We start from the raw sequence: 24,810 nt of genomic DNA, 5'->3' as shown, positions 1-24,810 counted from the left end.
AAAGGCAATTGAAACAGAAGAATAATTTTTTTTTCAAAGGAAGCTCATAAAAATACATTTAGAATTGTGTAGAGAGCATTTATTTTGATATTTGTACATTTCAGTTGCAGAATTGACTGTGAGGATGTTTGAATTCTAGAACTCTGTTTCTTGAAGAACTGCTTGCATGATGTACTAGAAGTCACCTGACCACAAACAAGCCAGAAGCAAATCCACAGCAGCATTTACAGGAAATGGAATCAGAAAAAAAAAATAACGTCTGCAGCAGTTTGACTCATACCATTCTGTTCAGAGTCTGATCAAAAATATTAAATGAAATTAGATTTTCACTGATTGATTGATTGATGCTTTATTAATCTTGAGGGAAAATCAAGTCATCAGAAACTGACATACAGCAACAACAAAAAAAAAGGAAACAGGCAGATTAGTAACCAGATTAACATTATTAAAGGTTAGTATATACTGGAAAAAGAAAAAAGAAAAAAAAACCCTGTACAATCCTGTGAACAAAACTCTTCTAATTTTAAAATCTGTGCAAATACGATATGTAAAAGTAAATATAGAATAGTGATACATTTAAAGACAGTGTATGAAAATGATTTAAGTAAGTAAAGACAGGAAACAGTTGTAGTCGTCTCTCAGTGAAGCGGTCCCCAAACCAGAAACCCACATGTGAGACCACTCCCATGATGCTCAGCTTGTCTGTCAGAAGGTTGGCCTGGATGGTGATGAAGGTTCTGCTGAAGTTGAAGAACCTCCCACTGACTGCTGAGGATGGGTGTTGAGGGGGTTGAAGGGGGAACAGGGCAGTGAGGAGAACAGGAAGCTGTAACCACCACGGTCTCTGTCTGCCACCATTAACGAACATGCTCAGTGAGGATGGAGATGCTATCAGAGAAAATGTTTCATTTTGTGAAACACTGCCAGAATAAACATCTAGAGAGGAATGTTTATAGGTCAAATAACAAATAACTGAGCAATTTAAAAAAACTTGATAAATGATTACAATTCTTTTGCTTCATTTTTTTTGATTGATTTTTTTAAAGCAGAATCTGACACTTGTGTCAGTGCTACTACTGTAAAATGTTCAAGTGTCAAGAGTCAGTTATACAGCTATATAAATATGTGTGTGTGTGTGTGTGTGTGTGTGTGTGTGTGTGTGTGTGTGTGTGTGTGTGTGTGTGTGTGTTCTTGTATTTCTATCCTTGTTGGGCCCAAATGTCCCCACAAGGATAGCAAAACGTGGAACGACGTGCCTTGTGGGGACCTTTTTCCGGTCCTAAGTAGGAGAAACAGTGTTTTCTTGACCATGTTGTTGTTACTGAAAAAAGTAAAAGTGCAAAAACATTTCTTTAGGGTTAGGCTTTGTTGTGGTGTGGGTTAGGGTTAGGGTAAGGGTCAGGGTTAGGGGCTAGACATGAATGGGAGTCAATGGACGGTCCCCACAAGGATAGAAATACAAGACTGAGCGTGTGTGTGTGTGTGTGTGTGTGTGTGTGCATTTGTGATATGTACATTAGTTTTTGTAATAATTACATAAAATCTGTGTCTGTGGTTCTTGTTTGTTTGTTTGTTTGTTTGTTTGTTTGTTTCAGTTAATGCCTGACTGTTTGAACCTCCTTGTCAGTAAGTGGAAATGTGGTTTGGGTGCCACATTCTGTGTAACACTGCCCTCTATAAGTGTATGAAAGCCAAGCAGAAAGCTCCCCCTAGTGTTAGGTTTCATTATTGTTCCTAATTAAAGTGTTGCATGTATTCAGTGCATGACAGCTGCATGAGCAGGAGTAGTGCTGTTTGCAGACTGAGCTCTCACCTTCTTTGTGTTCACTGTGCGTCAGTGACTTAAAAGTAAATTTTATCTCTTTTCCTTGTATAAATGTCGATTTATGTTGCATTATGGCTGTTTATTGATGAATGTGTAGATTTTACACCACTTTATTTTCTGTAAATGTGACTGAGCTGCTATGTACTGCCTGCGTGTGTAATGCTAATTCTGTAGAGTACATTAGACAGTGATTGTATATTTTTCTGTTTGTTTATTTCAGACCACATAAACACACACACACTTACACACTAAGGCCTGTAATTCATATACAAAGAATTGCCATGCTCAATCAGAATGTGATTAAAGCTCCTTAAAGATATTCCTCCGGACTCTCATTCAAACTGTCCGTGCTCAACCAGTGGTGACCTCCACAGTGGGCCAACCTGTGCCTCCACTTCAATATGTGCCGTTCTCACGCCAATTCTCTCCCCTTTTGTCACTGATTTCTGCAGGAGAGGGGCATGTGTTTTGGTGTCAACTGACAGGAGGATTTTGTTTTTCTACTGTGTGTCAGGAGCCCGAAAATAAATGGAGACTGCCTCCAAAAAGATGCACGTCTGATTCGTCATTAACACACAACGCAAAGACAGAACCACACTGGTCACATAAAATCATCAGAAGCTGTGAAAATGTTGTCATTATACTGTATATACTGTATGAATCTACAATGTGTCATTTTGGAGCTGTTTTTTGTCGGTGGTGTGCTGCAGGTTTTTTTTAGGTGAACATGTACTTTGGTTTTTGTTTCCTGTCAGGTGATTTACAGGAAATCGTTCATGCAAACTTTCCACTGTTTTTTTTTTTTTTTTTTAACCACATCGTACAATGATACTTGTCTTGATACAAAGGCTGGGAGAGGTGAGAGATATGTTGTGAGAGTTCTAGAATTTAAATGTCTTCAGTCAACGCCCTGTGACTAAAATGTAAAATATAGAAAGTATTTTCCAGGTTGTGAGACCTCTGGACTCTGGTAAGACCTGATTATATTTTTACATTAACCAAACGTTAAAAACAAACTTTGTTCCATGACAAAAGAAAATTTTGTCAGAAGTTTGAAATCAGCCATGTTCTCCTGAAGAGATTAAATATTTCAACATTCAGCAAATTTTAAATGGTTTCCATCCAGTACTGCAGCATATTTCATGTCCTGTAACAGCATTGTGTATCACTGTTTGTCAATGTGTGTTTGCTTGATCAGACGCAAGAACAAGATTAAAAAAGAAAAAAATACTCAGCAAGAGCACGAGTAAGAAAGTTCACAGTCAAGATGTCATCTGAACCTGCATTCATGTTTTCTGAGATTCCTCTTGGGGACAGTGAGAAAAGTAGGTCACACACTTCAAAATAGACATTCTGTTTGTTTTTGTTGTTGTTTTTGTATTTGTTAATGTGTACAGTGCAATGATGAAGTATGGATTCTACTTCGTAAGTGCTAAGCCCGCCTACGGGCTTCGCTAGTGGCACACCTCCAATCTCTGTCCAATCCACTGAGACTATACAAAGCTCGACGCACCAATCCCCCGCACGCGATGGCGCAGCGCCACGCCCCACACCAAGGGTACATAACCTCGGATGGCGCTAAGCAAACCCTTCTTCTTTCTCAGCATCTCCATGAGACTTAGAAGCCTCTTTCTACGGATCAAGATTCGACTTGAATGGATTCGCCGGCCCGGGACCAGTCGCCATCGGGCGTCGGGCCGTTCTCCTGCCGCTCCTGCGGCATTCCGCTCATCGTGCAGGACTGTCACGAGCTCTGCTTCCTCTGCCTTGGCTGGCAGCATCACCGCCAGCGGACCTCCTGCCCGGCCTGCCTCGCGCTGCCGCTCGAAGAGAGCCAGCGGCGAGCAGCCTTCATGGGCACAACCTCCCCGGCTCCTGCCGGTGAGGACGACGCCGAGGAGACCGCCGCCGCCGCCTACGACTGGGCCGAGATCCGCGGCAGCGTCAGCAGCAGCAGCAGCAGCAGCAGCGTGTCTGTGTCACGGAGTTCGACTCGGTTCGACTCCGCCTCCATCGCATCCCGTCTCCCCCGTGAGCCTGTGGAGCACCTCGTGGGGCTCTTCACTTCAGCCGCCGAGCGCGCCGCCGAGCGCACCGGCCTCGCGCTGCCGCCGCAGCCTCCGGAGCCGGTGCAGCGTGATTTTGCACTCGGGCTGGCTACCCGGTCACGGGCTCGGTCCCGGACTGCGGTCCTATGTCCCGCCGTGCCGTCGTTTCAAGCTCACGTGCAGCGGGACTGGGGTACGCCACTTGCCGCCAAGGGTACGGTGAAGGGCTACCGAGAGTATTCTTGTGTGGAGGGCTGGCCGCCGGTCTCCGGAGTGCCTGCCATTGAGGACTCCGTTCGGCTGTGCCTCCTCCCCCGATCCTCCGCCTGGCCCGGCGGAAAGCCCGTGCTGCCGTCGGAAAGGGACAGGCGCATGGCGAGCTTCCTGGATCGTGGCTACGCTAGCGGCAACCTGACGTTCGCCCTAGCCAATAACATGACCTTCCTCCTGGGCTCTGTGGACAAGATCTGCCACGAGAAGTCCCAGCTTTCCCCCGAAGACATCGTGGAAGTCCAAAATACGGCCGAAGTCCTGATGCGCATGTGCAGAGCCATCGCCGTCAGTGGAGGCCGCGTCATGGCCAATGCACAGCTCGCCATGAGGCACCTGTGGCTTGGTCTGTCTTCTTTATCTGAGCGGGACCAGCGGGGCGTCCTGGGACTCCCCTTGTCCTCCTCTTCTCTTTTTGGGCCCGATATACAGGTGATCATCGAGCGCCTGGAGGCAGCAGCACGAGGCTCGCAGCAGCTCGCCCCGCACCTCCAGCCCCGCTGTGAGCCGCCGCCGCAGCGCCGCCGCTCCGCGGACCAGCGGCGTCCCGCTCCTTGGAGCACCTCGGCACCTGGACAGACCGGACCGTCTTTCCGCCGTTCCTCCCGGGGCGCTGATCAGCCCAGACGGTCCCGCGCTCCCGAGACACGGAGCGCCCCGTCCGCTCGACCCGCACCTGCCAGCAAACATGCAAATAAAGGCCGTCAGGCCCGTTACATCTTCCAAAGAGCAGCAGTCCCTCCTCTCCCCCGTATTAGCATGATCGAAAAGTGCGAAACCCGGCTGGGCCCTTCTCCCTCCCTCCTCCCGCTCCGCGAGAAGGCGGCTGAGGATGGTGAGCGGAATGCGCACGGAACCGCCTCTTCACCGGCGCTTTCTTCGCGCTCTGGCCGCAATGCGGCTGCGGACGCGGGGCATAGCAGCGCGCTGGAGCCGCTAGCTTTCCCGCTGTGTGCGTCACGCAAGCGGTGCGCTGCTGATGTCTTTTCAGCGCCCCGCAAACGCTCCAGGCTGCACTCTCCACCGGCTTCGGCTCGAGTGAGCATTTCGAAGCGTCAGAGCGACGGCTCCGGCCCGGCCCGGATCCCCGCCGTGGGGTATCCCGACCCCGGCCGCACCCATAGCGCTCTCAGCAGCGTTTGTCCGCCGACCTCCGCTCGTGTTAGCATGACGAGGCGTCAGAGCGGCGGTGCTGTTACGCCCCGGGCTGCCGACGTGCAGCGCCCCAGCCCCGGCGCCACTCATGCCGCTCCCAGCGGAGTTTCTCCGCCGAGCGGCGGACTCACGCCGGCCCGGGTGTCCGCCGTAAAGCGCCCCGGTCCCGGCCTTATTGGTGTTGCTCCCGGCAGCGCTCCCTCGGCTTCCCCGTGTGTTGTCACAGCGGAGCCTCGGAGCAGCGGAGCTCTGCCGTTCCAGGCTCCCGCTATTGAGCGTCCCGGCTCCGGCTTCAGCATCACGGCCAGCGATCCGGAAGGCTCCAACATCAGCACCGAGGACAGCGACCCGGAAAACTCCGGGATCGCGCTGCCTCTGCTCGGGTTGTCCCCAGCAAAGCGCCGGTCCGCGGCCGCCTGGTGGCCGCCCGCTCTCATTCAGGGGACGCCTGCTCCACAGCCCTTTCGCCGGGGGCCCCCCTTCTCCCGAGGCCGGGAGGACGGGTGGGCCGTCCCCGCTGGCCGTGGTACAGCCACTCACGCTCCGGTTTCACACGTGGCGTGTTATGTTGGGACCGCTTTCTCCCTGGCTGTCCAGGACGCTGAGAAACGGTTATGCCCTGCAGTTCGCCTGTCGTCCGCCTCTCTTCAACGGCATCCTTTGTACGCGGCTCACATGCCCTGCGGGGACGGCCGCTCTCAAGGCAGAAGTAGCCTCACTCCTCCGCCGGGGTGCAGTCACGGAGCTGACCGCGACAGAGGCGCACTCGGGTTTTTATTCCCCCTACTTCTTGGTCCCCAAGAAAAGCGGGGGTGTAAGACCCATTCTGGACCTGAGGGTCCTCAACACTCACATAGCCACCAGGAGGTTCCGCATGCTGACGGTCAAACACCTCCTGGAGAGCATTCGACCTGGGGACTGGATGACTTCGATCGACCTGACGGACGCCTACTTCCACATCCCCATTCTCAGAAGGCACAGAGCCTTCCTCCGCTTTGCCGTGGGGACCAGGTATTTTCAATACAACCGGCTCCCCTTCGGCTACTCTCTCGCCCCTCGCACCTTTACCAAGTGTGTCGAAGCAGCGTTGGAGCCCCTCCGTCGTCGTGGTCTGAGGATCCTCACTTACATCGACGACTGGCTCATACTGGCGTCCTCTCATCAGGAGGCTGTGCTGCACACGACCCAGGTCCTGCACCACATCGAGCTCCTGGGGTTCATGGTGAACCGACACAAGAGCGCACTCACCCCAGCTCAGAGCATGGCTTATCTGGGGTTGGAGCTGGACTCGCTCTCTATGACTGCCCGCCTCTCCAAGGAGAGACGGACCTCCCTTCTCTCGACCCTGAGGTCTGCAGTGACCACACCCCTGGTCGGGGTTCGTTTGATCAGGACCGTCCTGGGTTTAATGGCCGCGGCCCACCCAGTGGTCCGGCTGGGCCTTCTACACATGCACAGGCTGCAACGGTGCTTTGCACGCCTCCGCTGCGTGGGAAAGTGGGACGGATGCAAACGGTTCCCGATCCCGCCCCAAGCACGCCAGGATCTCCTTTATTGGATGGATCCTGCTCTCCTAATGCAAGGAGTTCCCCTGGGCTGCGTGTCGCATCACGTCGAAGTGTTCACCGATGCGTCTCTCGCGGGATGGGGAGGCACCCTAGACCACCACGCGGTGGGCGGTGCTTGGGATTTGACTCCCACTCACATCAATGTGCTGGAAATGACGGCGGTGCAGAGGGTCCTGCTCCATTTCCAAGCCAGGCTGAAGGACAGCCATGTGCTCATCAGGACGGACAACACTACGGTGGTCGCGTACCTGAACAGGCAGGGGGGGACCCGGTCTCCCCCTCTTCATCGCATAGCGGCGGAGATCCTCCGGTGGGCGGACCAGCACCTCGCGTCTCTCAGGGCGCGTCACGTGCCCAGAGTCCTCAACGTCGGTGCAGACAGAATGTCCCGGGGAGGCCCACTCCACGACGAGTGGGGCCTGTCCCCGTGGGTCGCAGCCCGACTCTGGCGCAGGTTCGGATGCCCAGTGGCAGACCTTTTCGCCAGTGCAGAGAACGCACAGTGCCCACTCTGGTTCTCGCTCAGGTCGTCAGACCCCCTCTCGGGGTAGACGCCTTCGCACACAGGAGCTGGCCGTCGGGCATCCTGTATGCGTTCCCTCCAGTCCACCTCTTGACCCCGCTGCTGCGCAGGGTGAGGTTGCACAATCTTCACGTGATCGTGGTGGCTCCGGACACCCCGAGTGCGCGGTGGTTCCCGGACCTGGTTCAGTTGGCAGTCGGGGACCCGTGGCCGATTCCCGACGGGCCCGACGCACTGCAGCAAGCAGGAGGCGCCCTTCGGTCCCGCCCCTTCCTGGGCGGGAGGCTCCTGGCTTGGAGGCTGAGCGGGTGAGGCTGGTGGAACTAGACCTCCCCCCAGCGGTGGTGTCCACCATCCAGAGTGCCAGGGCCCCCTCTACTGTCAAGGCCTACAGGTCTCGGTGGAAGCTCTTCACATCATGGTGCTCGGAGAGGGGCTTGGACCCGGTCTCCTGCACCGTTGGTGGAGTTTTGGAGTTCCTCCAGGCCCTGCTGGACAGCGGTCGCGCTGCATCCACCCTGGCGGTGTTTGCATCGGCCATCACAGCGGGCCACGGCGGTTTCGGCCGCTTTTCTGCACGCAGCCACCCGCTTGTGAAGCGGTTTCTGCGCGGGGCGAGGTTGCACAATCTTCACGTGATCGTGGTGGCTCCGGACACCCCGAGTGCGCGGTGGTTCCCGGACCTGGTTCAGTTGGCAGTCGGGGACCCGTGGCCGATTCCCGACGGGCCCGACGCACTGCAGCAGGCAGGAGGCGCCCTTCGGTCCCGCCCCTTCCTGGGCGGGAGGCTCCTGGCTTGGAGGCTGAGCGGGTGAGGCTGGTGGAACTAGACCTCCCCCCAGCGGTGGTGTCCACCATCCAGAGTGCCAGGGCCCCCTCTACTGTCAAGGCCTACAGGTCTCGGTGGAAGCTCTTCACATCATGGTGCTCGGAGAGGGGCTTGGACCCGGTCTCCTGCACCGTTGGTGGAGTTTTGGAGTTCCTCCAGGCCCTGCTGGACAGCGGTCGCGCTGCATCCACCCTGGCGGTGTTTGCATCGGCCATCACAGCGGGCCACGGCGGTTTCGGCCGCTTTTCTGCACGCAGCCACCCGCTTGTGAAGCGGTTTCTGCGCGGGGCGTGTCGGTTGCGACCGCCCCCCAGGCATGTGGTCTCTCCATGGGACCTCCATGTGGTGTTGGAGGGCCTTAAGGGACCTCCTTTCGAGCCTTTGGAGCAGGCGGAGGACCGCTTTCTCTCCTTTAAGGCCGCCATCTTGTTGGCGCTAGCATCCGCCAAGAGAGTTGGGGATCTCTGCGCATTGTCAGTCCACCCATCCTGCATGGTGTTCAGCCAGGATGGGGGACTCGTGCACCTCTGGCCTAACCCGGCCTTTGATCCCAAGGTGATCACTTTGGACTTCCGGTCGCGAGTGATACGGGTCAGGACGTTTGACTCCATGCCTGGTTCGTCTGGGGACGACCCACGCCTGCGGTCACTGTGCCCGGTCAGGGCTCTGCGTCTTTATGTCCAGCGCACAGCTGGCTTTCGCACCTGGGACCAGCTGTTTGTGAGGTTTGGAGCCCGGGGGCGTGGTTCCCCGCTGACCTCTCAGCGTCTCGCCCACTGGGTGGGGGGCGCTATTGCAGCTGCCTACGAGGCACAGAATCTCTCGCCACCAGCAGTGATTCGTGCTCATTCCACACGACGTGTGGCTGCCTCTGCGGCCCTGTGCAGAGGGGTCACGGTGAGTGACATCTGCCAGGCTGCCTCCTGGGCCTCTGCGGCCACCTTCGTGCGTTCGTATCTGTTGGATATGTGCACTGACTCTGTGGCCATGTCGGTTTTCGGCGAGAACAGGAGTTCAGTCGTCTAACCGTTTCGGTCCTTCTGGCCTGGCTGCCGCGTCCCCGGTGGGCTCGCGGACCAGGGGTTCCCCACCTGCCGCTCGGCTCTGCCGCGGTCTGCGGATGTTGTTTACGGTGTTGCAGGGGCAGGAGTTCTGCCGCTTGCTGTTTTTGGGTTCGCTGCCGCTCCCCGTGCGTGGAACGCGCGCCAGGGGTCCCCCCCTTCACCGCCTGCCGCTGTGGTTTCCCGGCCGGCGTGTGTGTGTGTCGCTGTGGCGATGCTTTATACGTCGTGGGCCGCGCTACATCGCTAGGTGCCCGCCTCGTCCTTCGGGAGTTCTACGGCCGTTCTGGACGTACGGATTGTTTACTTCCGTCTTACGCACCAATCCCGTCAGCAGGCCAGCTGGGAGTACATTCATCGACCTATGGCCTTCGCCTTGGTGAGTACCACTAGCGAAGCCCGTAGGCGGGCTAAGCACTTACGAAGTAGAATTAGTAGTTACTGGATGTAACTCCAGTTCTACGAGTAAGTGCGTGCCCGCCTACCTGCTGGCCCAGCTGTCTGCTTCCCTTGTTTTTGCTACGTCAGAAGAAGGGTTTGCTTAGCGCCATCCGAGGTTATGTACCCTCGGTGTGGGGCGTGGCGCTGCGCCATCGCGTGCGGGGGATTGGTGCGTCGAGCTTTGTATAGTCTCAGTGGATTGGACAGAGATTGGAGGTGTGCCACTAGCGAAGCCCGTAGGCGGGCACGCACTTACTCGTAGAACTGGAGTTACATCCAGTAACTACTAAGACATTCTGTTCAATCATTTGGGTGAATCATTGTTACGGCCTCAGAGTTCGTGAAGACAGTTTGTGAGTAGAAGCTTCCTGGTTCTAACATTTTGAACATCAAGAGATTCTGTTGAGGAAGTGAAAGTCACTGCTTCTCGTGGCCATCAACACCATAGACATGAAAATAAAGGTGAGATGTCTCACCTGCACTACCGGTCAATGGAGCCAAACGTCCACACTTGGTGGCCATCTTGCTACAGGCAGCTGCTTCATCCAGGACACTGTCAAGACACTTGAGTAACTGTAACTTCATCAGTTTTCTACCAACTTTCAAAGAGTTTGGTTTGTAATAAACTTCAGAAACGTAGTTATGACTCTGCATACTTATGAAAAACAAGAGCCAAAGAGCTCTACTGACAAGCACAAGGATTTATGTTAAATCAAGACACAGGCTACAAAAACTGAATGAAAACTGGAGAGATTTTTTTAAATGTGCATATTTTCTAAATATATCAATATTCAAAAGATGATAAAATAATACGAATTGTTGTGTGTTTAGTATAATTCAAAACATTTTTTGTAATATTTATATTTTTACTTCATAATGCATTTTTCTCTTGATGTTCTTCAATGTCTTGGGCATGAAAGTAACATTTATGTTTGAAGTCTCCCGAGTAACTTCATATATAATTTATTTAAGCAATGTGAGATTTAACTTTGCAAATGCACAGAGCATAGAGTGAGAGTGAACTTCAAGTGAACACAAGCTAACTCCGTCTATAGTCCAGCAAAGCAAGAGTATTTGCTTTGGTCACATCACTTATTTTTACCTTCAGTATCACAGATCCAGCTGAAAGCTTCCTGGCAAGATGGTTGCCAGTGATGCCGTTTGAAACTTCACCATGAAACATCTCACTTTATATGCATATCTATGGCCATCACCACCACTGTACACATGACAAATAAATTAATTTCTTCATCTTCTTCTTTATGATGAGCAGTGTAAAGTAGACCATCATGCTTTATGTTATCAATTCCAGGGAGTCCACACAAGTAACATGTAAATATGTGAAAGTTATTATATATCAGTTACTCAAAAATCTGTTTAGATAAACAACAAAAAAGAAAGTCTGTGATGCTTTGGCATTTCTTATCGAAAACATATTTTGTTATAAAACATAAATATTCATCATAAGTATCCATGTGTTTATCAATACTGATGTTGGTTTGTTGTTTTCTTCTAGAAAAACCATTGAGAGTCGTCCTGCTGGGAAAAACTGGATCAGGAAAAAGCCAGTTTGGCAATGCCTTGAGTGGAGAAAACGTGTTCAGTGTGAATAGTTCTGCAAACTCTGGTACAAGTGAATGTCAGGCAGCCACCAAAAGAAATGGAGAAATCACAGTGGTTGATACTCCTGGTTTACTTGACAACCGCAGAGATGAAGCAGATCTCAAACCTGAGATAGTGAAGAGTATCACAGAGTCCTCACCTGGACCTCATGCTTTTCTCATTTTCCTCAAAGTGGAGAAATACACTGAGCAAGAGAAGCAGATTATTACAAAAATAAGAGTTATTTTCTGAAGAGGCTTTTAAATATGCTGTGCTGCTCTTCACTCATGGTGACCAGCTTGATGAGGGAAAGACGATCCAACAGTTTGTCAGTGAAAATAAGGATCTGAAAGAGCTTTCAGATAAATGTGGTGGCCGCTGTCATGTTGTTGATAATAAATACTGGAACAACAACCAGCCAGAGCATTACAGAAACAACCAGTTCCAGATCAGACAGCTGCTCTACACGATCAGTGAAATGGTGGAGCAAAATGGCGGCGGCTGCTACACCAATGAGTTGCTGCAAGCAGTGGAGAGAAACATCAGAGAAGAGACGAAGCGAACCGGATCCAGAGAGAAGGCAAAGAAAATTGTCTTTGAGACCTTCGTCAAGAAGGCAGTTGGTATTGGCCTAGAAGTGTTACTGGGGGCTTTTCTTGGTGATCCAGCAATGATTGAAAGGGTTCTTTCGGTTGTATTTGGTGTTGCAGGTGCTGCCACAGGGGCAGCTGTTGGAGCAGCAGTTGGAGGTTTGGTTGCAGGTCCTGTAGGGGCCGTTGCTGGAGCTGCTGCAGGGGCCACTGTTGGAGGCATTGTGGGGGCTTTTGCAGGTTTTAGAGCAGCAGGTCATCGATGTTCTGGGGGATATGAACACCTTCCAACAGAGGATGATGAAGGCAGTACAGCTGAGACAATGCGTGAATCATTAAACAGACAGAGAAAGCCAAAGTCTCAATAGATGAGCATAATAAAAAAACAAACTTTCAATTATCTTTATTCACAGACACATTATAAAAGTCTTGTTTTTTTTAATTCCAGATATGCCTTTTCTTTAAATGTGTATGAAAGATATTTTCAGGTAACAACCTTTAAAACTATTCAGTCATGGTCTGAAAAAAGGGCAGGAAATGTTGGCTTTTTACACAGTGTAAGAATCAGTTTAGTGATTGTAAAACCTCACTATGGGAGGAGTTAAAGGGCAACTCCGGTTTTTTGACACCTGGACCTTATTTCCAGGTGTGTGCATGCTCATATACTCACTCAGACAAACATCGTGCAGCTCGGAGTCCTTCAGAAGTTATTTAGATCCAAATGATGTAGCCGCACTAGCGGGGGTGCCACAGCAATGGAGCGTTAGCGCGGGACATAATCTCTGCAAAGTCGCTCATTTCGGCTGTATTTTTCCTCCATCGGCGCTGGGTTGCCTTTCGGTCGGAAGGGGGGCCTCCGGCGGTGTCCCGCGGCCTGGCTTGGAGCGCGCATCCACCGGGCGGCTGAGATCTGGATTCTCCCGGCGAGTAGAGAGCTCCGGCCGTCGCGCTTCCCGCGGCCGGCGTGGAGCGCGCATCCGCCGGGGAGTGGAGATACGCTTCCTCCCGGCGAGGATAGAGCTCCGGCCTCGGCGCGGCGGGCCGTCGTGCGTCCCGCGGCCGGCCCAAAGCGTGCATCCGCCGGGGAGCGTAGATACGCATCCTCCCGGCGAGGAGAGACGTCCAGCGGCCCAGCGGCCGCGCGCGAGCCGTGCGTCTTCGCCGGTGTCCGGAGCCTCCGTGGAGCAGCTGAGGGCCATTTTCCAACTCGGCCCCTGGAAGTCAGACGCCGGGGCACCGTGACAGCCGAGGCCGACTCAAAGTGCCTCTCTGCTGGGGAGAGGAGCGCCGCAACGTTCCCATCCGAGCTAATTGTGGCTAAGTTAGCGAAAACTGTCAGCTCTTCAGCTGACCCACCATAAGACGGTAGACGAGCTGACTTTATGATAACACTGGCGATGGATGAAGAAATACTGCCGAAATGAGCGATTTTGCAGAGATTATGTCCCGCGCTAACGCTCCATTGCTGTGGCACCCCCGCTAGTGCGGCTACATCGTTTGGATCTCAATAACTTCTGAAGGACTCCGAGCTGCACGATGTTTGTCTGAGTGAGTATATGAGCATGCACACACCTATAAATAAGGTCCAGGTGTCAAAAAAACCGGAGTTGCCCTTTAAGAAATTTTTTAAAAGTCATTCCAAACCAATGTTGAGATGTCAAACTTTCCATACATTAATATTTGATCAATGATCACTGGGGATGAGTGGATATTTCTGAATTTGACGACAAGTGATTTCATTTGGGTTCTTCACGAGACAGAGAACTGAAAATAATGAAACTTTTTGAATTTCTTTAAAAATGTTTTGATTGAATTACATTAAATTATCAGTGTGTCCACTTCCTCTGTAGATCAGGAGTTAACTGAACATGTTCTATAACTTCTGTCCACTTCTAATGCTGTACAATAATTCAGTCGATTACTGTTGTTTTTTTTAAATATCAATACTGATCATTGTACTGACAAATTTTAGAAAAGGACGTCTTTTTTGTCTTCAGTTTTTGTTTTCTTCTTTTTCATGGTAACTGCTTTGTAAATGTAACAGATGATTGTTTTCATTCACTTTGTGTATCGATTGAGTGTACTTGAGTTTATCGACAAATATCTTCATCTCTGAATGAATTAAAATATGGAAACAGCTTTGACATTTGATATCATTTGAGGAATAATTTCTTTTTTTTTTCCTCTTGTTGTACCATGATGACGTTATTTTCGCACATGCATAAAAAAACATTGTAACAACATTATGATCTGTTGTTTCTCATTTGAATTTTAAGTTTCCAGCTCTACAGTGAAGCCTTTTCAAAATAAAATGAATAAATCAGCTGAAATCGTTTGTATGTTTCTCGGTTATGTTATTTTCAACAGTTGCATTAATCACACCAGAAGAAGCAAAGCCATTTTGTAGTCAAACTAACTGACACTGTTTGCATTTCCACAAATGTCTCAGTTGTTCTCCTCTATTCGTCACAGAAAATTCACTTATCAGTCGTGACATCCTAACTTTCAGCTACTTTAGCTCCTTCTCTCAAGTTAGTGAATTTATCCCATGAATTGTGTTGCATTGCATTTGTGGTGAAACCTGTTTAAAAGTCGAGTGTCTAGAGAAATGCATCACACCCTGTTATGACACATTAATTGTTTTGTTCAAGTCAGTAAACCAACCAGTTGAATCTGAATGAAATGAAAGCTGCAAGCCAACCTGACACCAGCGACCAGGAAACACAGAAGGGATTTTCTCACCAACACAACAACTGAAATCTCTTTTTGACAACGTATACGGTCAGTTCTATACATTATATTATATTATATTATATTATATTATATTATATTATATTATAACGCTGCACTGATGTTGAAAAAGAAAGATAAAGATGCTAAAGTGTCAGTTGGGAAACTCTACACAGGGCCTTAGTTATTACAGCAACTCCACATTACACCATCACATTAAGTTGTTTGCAAAAAAATTTCAGAAAAAAACATACAGCAAAAAAAATCAATGTTTTTTTGTTTTTTTTTTAACTTAAAGTGATGGCTTCAAGGAGGATTGTCCTGCTGGGAAAAACGGGCGCTGGGAAAAGCAGCGTGGCTAACACCATTTTGGGAGAAGAATACTTCACCGTGAGCCACTTCTCCCCTTCTGGGACAAAACAATGTCAAGAAAAAACCAAATGTGTGGACGGCAGAAGCATCACTCTGATAGAAACCCCTGGTTTCTTTGGGACTGAAAGCTCTGAGGACCAGATGAAGGCCGCCGTGATCAGCTGTATCACACAGTGTGCTCCTGGTCCTCATGTGTTTCTCATTTTGCTGAAGGTGGAGAGATTCACCAAGCAGGAGGAAGAGCTCATCAGAGACATCTGCCAACACTTCTCTGAAGAGGCTCTGCAGTACTCTTCAGTCGTCTTCACTCATGGCGACCAGCTCCCAGAGGTGGAGGAGATTGGTGACTTTGTCTGTAAAAATGTGGCTCTGAACAACCTGGTGATGAAATGCAGAGGCCGATGTCACGTTGTGGACAATAAATACTGGAAAAGAGGGGAAGAGGGCAACTACAGGAGCAACCAGTTCCAAGTGGCAGAGATACTCAAGACCATAGATCAGATTTTTGAGGCAAACAACGGAGGGTGCTACACCAATGAGATGCTGCAAAATGTGCACAGAGAAATCCAGAAAGAAGAAATAATGATCATGAGTTCATCAGTCAGTTTGTCACAGGAAGAGATTCGAGGCAGGGCTGAAGTGAAGGTGTCTGACAGGTTGCTGATCCTGTTTGCAGGTATTGGAGCAGGTATGTTGACTGGAGCATTCCTGGGTGTGCTCGATCTGCTCACAGCTGATTCAGAACAGCTTCCAGCTCTGACCTCGACAGCCAGAGGACGACAGTCAATGGCCATGGCTGCTGCGCAGGGATTGATGAGAGGAGTTAGACCAGGATGTGAAGCAGCTGAGGAAGCTGGAAGCCCGGGGGAGGCCATGCTGAAAACCATCAAGATGCTCCAGAAACAGCCTCCCTCAGATTCAAGACGACAGATTACAAATGAGCAAGGAAAAACAGAGGATAAACAATAGAAAGAAATAGAAATAAAGATTCTTTTTTTGTGTAAACTCATTAAGACCCTGAAACTAGGTGAACACTTTCTCCAGAACAGACAGAACCGCAGGTCAAGACCAGACTGGCCTTTTCAACATCACTCTCTACCACTTCATGAATGTAACACATGGCTACACTTTTCTCTTCTGAGCTGCGCTTGTGGCCTTACCTTCAGCAGTTTTCACTGTGTTCAATCACAGCTCACAGCCTCAAACTGAACTGCAGTAGCAATCGAAAAAACTGTAATAATGGTTCTGCTGTTCCTCAACTGGTGGGTTGTGACCCAAAAGTGGATCATGGGCATTGCTGGTCTTTGCCAGGGGAAAAAAGGAATTTCAGGAAAAAAAGGTCTCGATGAAAAACTGTCTTAACCGTACTTGTCAAATCTCGATTAGATTATCTTCAAAAACAGATTAAGGACTATGACAGTCTGAATGTGGATAAACACTGTGGATATATATACACACACACATATATATAAATATATATATATATATATATATATAAATATATATATATATATATATATATATATATATATATATATATATATATATATATATATATATATATATGGTAACGCTTCCTTTTACAGTACGGTAATTACCATGTATTAACGTGGTAATTGCAGGGTAAGTACCATGTAATAAGGAGAAGTTATTGTAAAATTACCATGTAATTACAGGGTAACTATGTTGCTAATTACCTAGTACTTTTAGAGTAATTACCAAGCCAATTCTAGGCAAATACCAAGTAACTACCTGGTAGTAAGTATTAATTACTGGGTAATTATAATGTATATAGCAACTATGTCGGTAATTGCCAAGTACTTACTAAGTAATTGCTAAGTAATTACCATGTAATCATTGGGAAATGTAGACTTTTTACTAGGTATTACTAGGTACTGCTAGGTGCGTACGCTATGTATTTCCCTATTAGTTAAGTGTTTTTTACTACTTACCTGGTAACTTCTTAGTATTTCTCAGTAACTACACCATTTACCTGGTAATTACGGTTGAACTGTAGACTACTGCAAAAGGAAGTGAGGCCTGTTTCCACACTATTACCTGGTAACTACTTATTCGTTACCCAGGAACTGCAAAAATACCTACCTGGAAATTACATAGTTATTAAAGTGGATTTGTACTGTAAAAGGAAGTGAGGTCTGTTTCCATGTTATTACATGGTAATTGCTTATTTGTTACCTAGTAAATAGAAAAATATCTACCTGGAAATTACATAGTTATTAAAGTGGATTTGGACTGTAAAAGGAAGTGAGGAGTGCTGCATTTTTGGGGCAAGTGTGTGGGGTATGTGAAAGTTTCCGAGTAACAGGCTAAATACTGAGTAATTACCAGGTAATAACATGGAAACAGACCTCACTTCCTTTTACAGTACAAATCCACTTTAATAACTATGTAATTTCCAGGTAGGTATTTTTGCAGTTCCTGGGTAACGAATAAGTAGTTACCAGGTAATAGTGTGGAAACAGGCCTCACTTCCTTTTGCAGTAGTCTACAGTTCAACCATAATTACCAGGTAAATGTTGTAGTTACCAGATAAGAAGTTACCAGGTAAGTAGTAAAAAACACTTGACTTATAGGGAAATATATAGCGTACACACCTAGCAGTACCGAGTAATACCTAGTAAAAAGTCTACATTTCCCAATGATTACATGGTAATTACTTAGCAATTACTTAGTAAGTACTTGGCAATTACCGACATATTTGCTATATACATTATAATTACCCAGTAATTAATACTTACTACCAGGTAGTTACTTGGTATTTGCCTGGAATTGGCTTGGTAATTACTCTAAAAGTACTAGGTAATTAGCAACATAGTTACCCTGTAATTACATGGTAATTTTACAATAACTTCTCCTTATTACATGGTACTTACCCTGCAATTACCATGTTAATACATGGTAATTACCGTACTGTAAAGGAAGCGTTACCAAGCTTTTTTATCAATTCAAAAAATGGTGTTATATGTAAGAATCATTCATTTCAATCTGGACCTGGCCCAAAGTGGTCTAGCTGTGAAAAATACAGTCAAATAAGCTAATTTTATCAGTTTCACAAATCAAAATATCATTTAAAAAAATCTAAAACAACACTTTATTGAATGTTTGGCACATAAACAATAATCTCGTGCAGATCTGACAAGTGCAGATCCAGTGGTTTTTAGTGTGGACCTGGTCCAAAATGGTCCAGCAGTGAAAAATAGAAATATGCTTGTTTTTTGATTTTTCATAAAGCCAAAAAAGGTTTCAGTCATCAGAAAAAGTATTTTTTATGAATGTTTAACCTCTTTAGAATTTTTTCCTCAAGACTTGAGCAGTTTCAGTATCGTGGTTTTATTGTGACAGGCCTTTGCCTCCCCTCCTTTCCCCCTCCTTTCCTTTCCTTTTCTTTAGGTGGGCGTGTGCTTCTGGTAAGTCGGGTGTGGACTGGCGCAGGGAAGCAGCTGATTACCTGATGGTCTTCACCTGCAGTGGCGCGTTGTCTGCATCAAACAATTCGTCACCCTATAAAGCTGGCTCAGACCAGAGTGCAGCGTCGGATCGTAATACTGTCAGCAGTCAGTTGAACCTGTGATGTCGTGGTCGGTTTTCAGTTCAGTTATTAGCTTCTTGGTTTCCTTCTGTCCTGGTTAAGTTGGTGCTGGTAGGGCTTCTGCACAGTCCTTTATGTTCCCAGCTTGTCAGGTCCGATTAGAGTTGGCTAGTATTTCTGCCCGAGTCCTCAGTCGTCATATTAGTAGATTGTGGAGTCTTGTTTCTGACCCTCGGAAGCACCTCAGTGCTTTTTTGCATAACTGGATTGGTCTGGTTTTTGTGTTGCTTTTTCCTGTAAATAAAATTGTTTGAAAAAAATGACTGATCTGCTGTGTCTCTGTCTGCTCCTGAGTCTGAACTCTTTCATATAGACCTGATCTAAAGAGGTCTACCTGTGGAATATCCAGTCAACTGTGCACTTTTCCATTGTCACAAAAGGTTTCACAAATCTAAGTAAGACTTTATGGAATGTTCAGCATGCTGATAATAATCTAGTCAAGATTTGGGAAGTGTGGATTCCACAGTTTTTAATCTGGACTAGGTCCAATGTGGTCTACCTCTGAAAAACACAGTCAATTATGTATTTTGTCATTTTCATAAATCCACTAAAGGTTTCACAAATCTAAAGCCATATTTATTGGAATATTTAGCATTACCAGGATCATCTCGTCCAGATTTGAGGAGTGTAAGTATTGTGGATTTCGATCTGGACTTAGCCCAGTGTGTTATAGCTATGAAAATTACTTTGAAATATCCTTTTTTTTTTTGTTTTCACACATAGAATTAAGGTTGTAAAAATTCAGGATTAGTTGACGGTAAAGTTTTGTCTCAACTAAAATGTGTAATGTGTTTTTACATCAATACATAGTTCAGAAAATGAATAAGCAGCAGCTCAACATGAGAAATTATTTTTCCCTTAAAGCTCGTGTCCGGAATTTTGAAAGAGAGAGGTTTTTTTTAAATCCAACGTCTCAGGTTCCCCCTCCCTCTGCTTTCATGAGCGACCAAGCCACGCCCCCTTAATTGTGCACGCTATTATCCGTCGGGTTAAAATGAGAGCCTCCGAGTCCTACAGCATCCTACATGTTAAGCTGTTTACGGTGGATGTTCAGCAGACAGTGGATATATCCGAGGTAAGCGCGGCGGCTTCTGCGTTGCTAACTCTCCTCTGCTGGCCGTGCTCTCTGGCTGCTCCACACTTTGATTGACAACACGAGAATGCGGAAGCTCGCAATCTATTGGCTGACGCTGATCGGCGCTTTTTCGGATGACATGGGGGTCTATGAGACGAAGGCGGGGCTCATAAATAAATTTTTATATTGCTTTATGCTAATATTATAATAAAGTATCGAACCAGATTGACACATATAAGCTCTGTTGAAAAATGATACATATGTTGGAAACGAACGGAAACTCCGGACACGAGCTTTAATTCCCCTTTAGAAGTACGCACCCATCATGTATCAGGAGGAGTGAAGGCAGGACAGACAGAGGCACGAGCGGCGAGGTCGGTGCTGCCTGGGCTGCAGCCCCCCCTGGTGGCAGCTGCAAGCTGTAGCACCTTACAGTTGACTAAACAATTAGCCTCCCATCCTGACAAACTGTGGCCTGTTGTTTAAATAGTTCATAATCCAGTTCACCAGGTGAGGGTCCACATCCATGTTGTTGAGCTTCTCCTGGAGTAGGCAGGGCTGGATTGTATGAAAGGTGCTTGAGAAATCAAAAAAGAGCAACCTCACAGCACATCCACCCACGTACAGGTGGGAGAGTGCTTTACGCCAAGAAAAATACTGTGGTATGATGACATGTCAGGACCAGCAAAAGAACTGTGCAAATGACTTACTGGAAATCACCTGACAGCAGACAGGAAATGAAGCAGTGTTTACTTTAAATGGAATCTGGAATCACCGAGTTCAGCTCCTATCAGATTGCATCCACAAGAACGAGATTTAAGCAACGAACTCCAACGGAAACAGCAGGTCAGAGCAAGAAGACGAGTAAACAAAGCTCACAATCAAGATACTTTCTCAACGCGTTCATATTTGTACAGATTCCTCTTGGGACTGAATAGAAGGTAGGAAACATTTATCCTCTATGTTATTATCCTATGTGAGAATGTTATTACCGTCAATGTTATTGGATTTAAATTTTGTCATAAAAAGACAATATTCTGAAGGAAGGTCACACTGCCAAAACATGCTGCAAGGGCAAAGTTAACTTCTACCAAATTTGAGAAGACTGCCACTGTGTGTGTGTGTGTGTGTGTGTGTGTGTGTGTGTGTGTGTGTGTGTGTGTGTGTGTGTGTGTGTGTGTCACACCCAGCTGCTGCCGATGTCTCTCCTTATGTTCAAGCAACACTACTTTGTCAGTTAACCTAGAAAGTAACATTAATTTTAGTTTTTTCAGTGAAAAAATGAAGATTAAACAGAATTCTCCAGTGAATTGAAGGACATAAAACAGTCGAGGACTGCACTTTCTGTTTTATATTGCTCTCAGGTCTTTTTTTTTTTTTTTTTTTTTTTCTTTTTTTAATGTTCAATTACTTGGCTGCTGTTTTTTCTTCTTTTTTTTTTTTGTTTGTCCAGCACCCTGGTATATTTCATGTCCTGTTTTGCATCACAAGATAATCTATGTAATAGTAATGTGAGTAATCGTTCTTTATCTTTTTTTTGTTTGTTTGAACAGACTGCAGCCAGCAAGAACAAGATTAAAATAACAAACTCACCACAACTGACAAAGCAAATTAGAACAAGAGGACAAGTAAGAAAATTCACAATCAAGATGTCTTCTCAACCTACATCCCGACTTGCACCAATTCCTCTTTCAGACAGAAGGGAAGGTAGGTCAGACACTCAAAAATTGACGTACTGTTTTCTTTTATTATTTTTTCTAATGTGTGCAGAGCACATGATTAAGTATAGAGGAACATTGAGAAACTACGTTAAATAATTTGTTTTAAATCCAGCAGTTTATTATTTATTACATATGATTCATTGTTATGTCCTCAGAGTTTGTGAAGAGAGCTTATGAGTAGGAGCTTCCTGGTTCTAACATTTTTAAACATCAAAAGATTCAATTTTTAACCCAGCTGTCATCACCTCCACTGTACACAAATAAGTTAATTTCTTCTTGTTCTTTTTCTTCTTCATGATGAGAAGCATAAAGAAGACCATCATTCTATGTCATATTATTCCATGGAGTCTACACAAAAAGTGTGTTTTAGAAAACAGGGAAATGTGTGAAAGTCATCAAATATATGTAAATAACTCAACAGTCAGTTCAGACAATGAAAAAAAAAGGAATTCTGTGATGCTTTGGCATTTCTGATTGAAAACATGTTTTGTTATAAAACAAGTATCCATGTGTTTATTAATACTGATGTCAGTTTGTTATTTTCTTCTAGCAGCACCTCTGAGAGTCATCCTGCTGGGAAAAACTGGATCAGGAAAAAGCAAGTTTGGCAATGTCTTGATTGAAGAAAATGTGTTTAAGGTGAATAGTTCTGCAAACTCTGGTACAGGCAAATGCCAGGCAGCCACCAAAAGAAATGGTGAACTCATAGTGGTTGATACTCCTGGTTTCTTTGACACCAGCGGAGATGAAGCAAATCTAATTCCTGATATAGGGAAGAGTATCACAGAGTGCTCACCTGGACCTCATGCTTTTCTCATTTTGCTCAAAGTGGAGAAATACACTGAGCATGAGAAGCAGATTATTACCAAAATAAGAGAGTTATTTTCTGAAGAGGCTTTTAAATATGCTGTGCTGCTCTTCACTCATGGTGACGACCTTGGTGAGGGTGAGACAATCAAACAGTTTGTCAGTGAAAATGAGGATCTGAAAGAGCTTTCAGATAAATGTGGTGGCCGCTGTCATGTTGTTGATAATAAATACTGGAACAACAACCAGCAAGATCCTTACAGAAACAACCAGCCCCAGATCAAACAGCTATTCTCCACAATCAATGAAATGGTGAAACAAAATGGAGGAGGCTGCTACACCAATGAGTTGCTGCAAACAGTGGAGAGAATCATCAGAGAAGAGACGAAGCGAACCGGATCCAGAGAGAAGGCAAAGGAAAATTTCTTGGAGTTTTTCATCAAGAAAGCAGTTGCTTTTGTCCTAAAAGTTTTACTGGGAGTTTTTCTGGGTGGTATTGCAGGTGCTTCTTTTGAAGCAGCTTTTACAGTTTTTAGAGAAGCAGGTCATGGACGTTCTGGGGGATATGAACGCTTTCCAACAGACTCACATGAGGAGGAAGAAGGGAGTACAATTGAAAAAATGTGTGAATCATTGAACAGACAGAGAAAGCCAAAGGCTCAATAGATGAGCAGAAAAAAAAACTTTCAGTTAATCTTTATTCACAGACACATGATAAAAATGTGTTTTTTATATTCCAGATATACCTTTCTCTTTAATTGTGGGTGAAACACATTTTCAGATTACAACCTTTGAAATGATTCAATTATAGTCTGAAAAAAGGACAGGAAATGTTAGGTGTTTACACAGTGTAAGACTCGGTTTAGTTAGTGTAAAATCTCAATATAGGAGGAGTTAAGGATTTTTTAAAAAATCATTATAAAACAATGCTGGGATGTCAAACTTTGCATACATTAATATTTGATCAATGATCACTGGGGATGAGTGGATATTTCGAAATTTGATGATAGAGAGTACTGAAAATGACACTTTTTGAATTTCTTTAAAAATGTTTTGATTGAATTCACTTTAACAAATCAGTGTGTGTCCACTTCCTCTGTAGATCAGGAGTTAACTGAACATGTTATATAACTTCTGTTGGTTTAATGATGTACGTTATTCAATCAATTACTATTGTTTATCTTAAATATCAATACTGATCATTGTCCTAACAGATTTTAACCAACAATATTTTTTTCGAATCCAGTTTTTTGTTTTCTTCTTTTTCTTATAAACTGCTTTGTAAATGTAACACATGATTGTTTTCATTCACTTTGTGTATCGATTGTGTGTACTTGACTTGATCTACAAATCGCTTGATTTCATTTTCTTCTTTTCTGAAACTGCTAACACAAAGTCTCTGAATGAATGAAAAGATGGAAAAAAGTTTGACATTTGACATGAGGATTGTTTGAGGATTATTTTCTCTTTATTTTCTTCTTATTGTGCCATGATGTTGTTATTTTCACAAATGCATAAAAAAGCATTGTAACATTATGATCTGTTGTTTCTCATATAAAATGTAAAGTTTCCAGCTCTACATCCAAACCTTTTCAAAATAAAATCAATAAATCAGCTGAAATCATTGTATGTTTCTCAGTTATGTTATTTTCAACAGTTGCATTAATCACACCAGAAGAAGCAAAGCCATTTTCTAATCAAACTAAGTGACACTGTTTGCATTTCCACAAATGTCTCAGTTGTTCTCCTCTATTCGTCACAGAAAATTCACCAATCAGTCGTCACATCATAACTTTCAGCTACTTTAGCTCCTTCTCTCAAGTTTGTGAATTTAACCCATGAATTGTGTTGCATTGCATTTGTGGTAAAACCTGCTTTAAAGTCAAGTGTCTAGAGAAATGCATCACACGGTCCGTGCATGAAGTATAATTCATTGTTGTTGCTCACACTGTACAAAGAAAACACTCGTTTTCGGGAGTATTTCCTATTTCACTGACGTATGACGTGAATTGCAATTCTGCACAACACAGCGGCGCCAAGCGGCCGCTTTCCCCTTATCCAACTTGCACAATGAAAATTAAAAAGGAAGTAAAAGCCTTCAACGAGCCTTCAAAATAAAAGCATGGCGTTTCGAATGATGCGTATGAGGCGGCGTAGTTTAAGGAGAAGACATGAAAAAGCACAGTAATATCCTACATAATTAACACAAGTCGTAACTAATATGCCAGCAGTGTCCCACGCTATTGACATCGGAAGACACCCGACACGGTCATTAAAACTAGCTAGCTGTGGCTAATTACTGTACTATGGAAGCCCTAAAAAGACTTGATTCATTACTTTTTTATTTCTTCCGTTTTTCCGTGATAACAAGTTAATTTCAGTGGTTTTCTCGAGATCTCAAGTTATTTTTCTCGTTATCTCGAGAAAATGACAATCATACGGTGAACCGGAAATCCCAGACTTTCCCCAGACAGCAACGTGCTCCGCTGCCACAGACCACAGACAGAGGTGGGTTCAGCCTGTTATCCATTTCTAAATAACTTATTGACCTATGTGTTGTGTCTTTTTTATCTTACAGAAAGA

The 24,810-nt window shown here is 45.9% G+C and overlaps 2 protein-coding genes and 1 pseudogene across 3 annotated transcripts; all 3 read left to right on the top strand.

Annotated features, from left to right (window-relative positions):
- The first annotated feature begins 2,656 nt into the window (after nt 1–2,656).
- LOC115385311 (GTPase IMAP family member 7-like) lies at nt 2,657–12,443 on the top strand (annotated as a pseudogene).
- Nucleotides 12,444–14,589: 2,146 nt separating this feature from the next.
- Nucleotides 14,590–15,983, top strand: LOC115385324 (GTPase IMAP family member 7-like). The gene is made up of 2 exons (XM_030087301.1): nt 14,590–14,693; nt 14,941–15,983. Exon 2 carries the CDS (start codon nt 14,943–14,945, stop codon nt 15,981–15,983), a length of 1,041 nt encoding a protein of 346 aa, XP_029943161.1. The 5' UTR covers nt 14,590–14,693; nt 14,941–14,942.
- A 3,809-nt stretch (nt 15,984–19,792) lies between these two features.
- On the top strand, nt 19,793–23,851 carry LOC115385316 (GTPase IMAP family member 9-like). Of its 2 annotated transcripts, none has more exons than XM_030087295.1 (3): nt 19,793–20,640; nt 21,253–21,406; nt 21,974–23,851. In XM_030087295.1, exons 2-3 carry the CDS (start codon nt 21,349–21,351, stop codon nt 22,891–22,893), a joined length of 978 nt encoding a protein of 325 aa, XP_029943155.1. In that variant the 5' UTR covers nt 19,793–20,640; nt 21,253–21,348; the 3' UTR covers nt 22,894–23,851. The 2 variants fall into 2 exon arrangements, with proteins under 2 accessions (XP_029943155.1, XP_029943154.1); XM_030087294.1 differs by having other exon boundaries at nt 19,796–20,640; nt 21,971–23,851.
- Nucleotides 23,852–24,810: the final 959 nt, after the last annotated feature.

This window comes from Salarias fasciatus, unplaced genomic scaffold (assembly GCF_902148845.1).
Source record: "Salarias fasciatus unplaced genomic scaffold, fSalaFa1.1, whole genome shotgun sequence".
Lineage (NCBI taxonomy): Eukaryota > Metazoa > Chordata > Actinopteri > Blenniiformes > Blenniidae > Salarias > Salarias fasciatus.
This window is presented reverse-complemented; position numbering and strand designations above follow the sequence as displayed.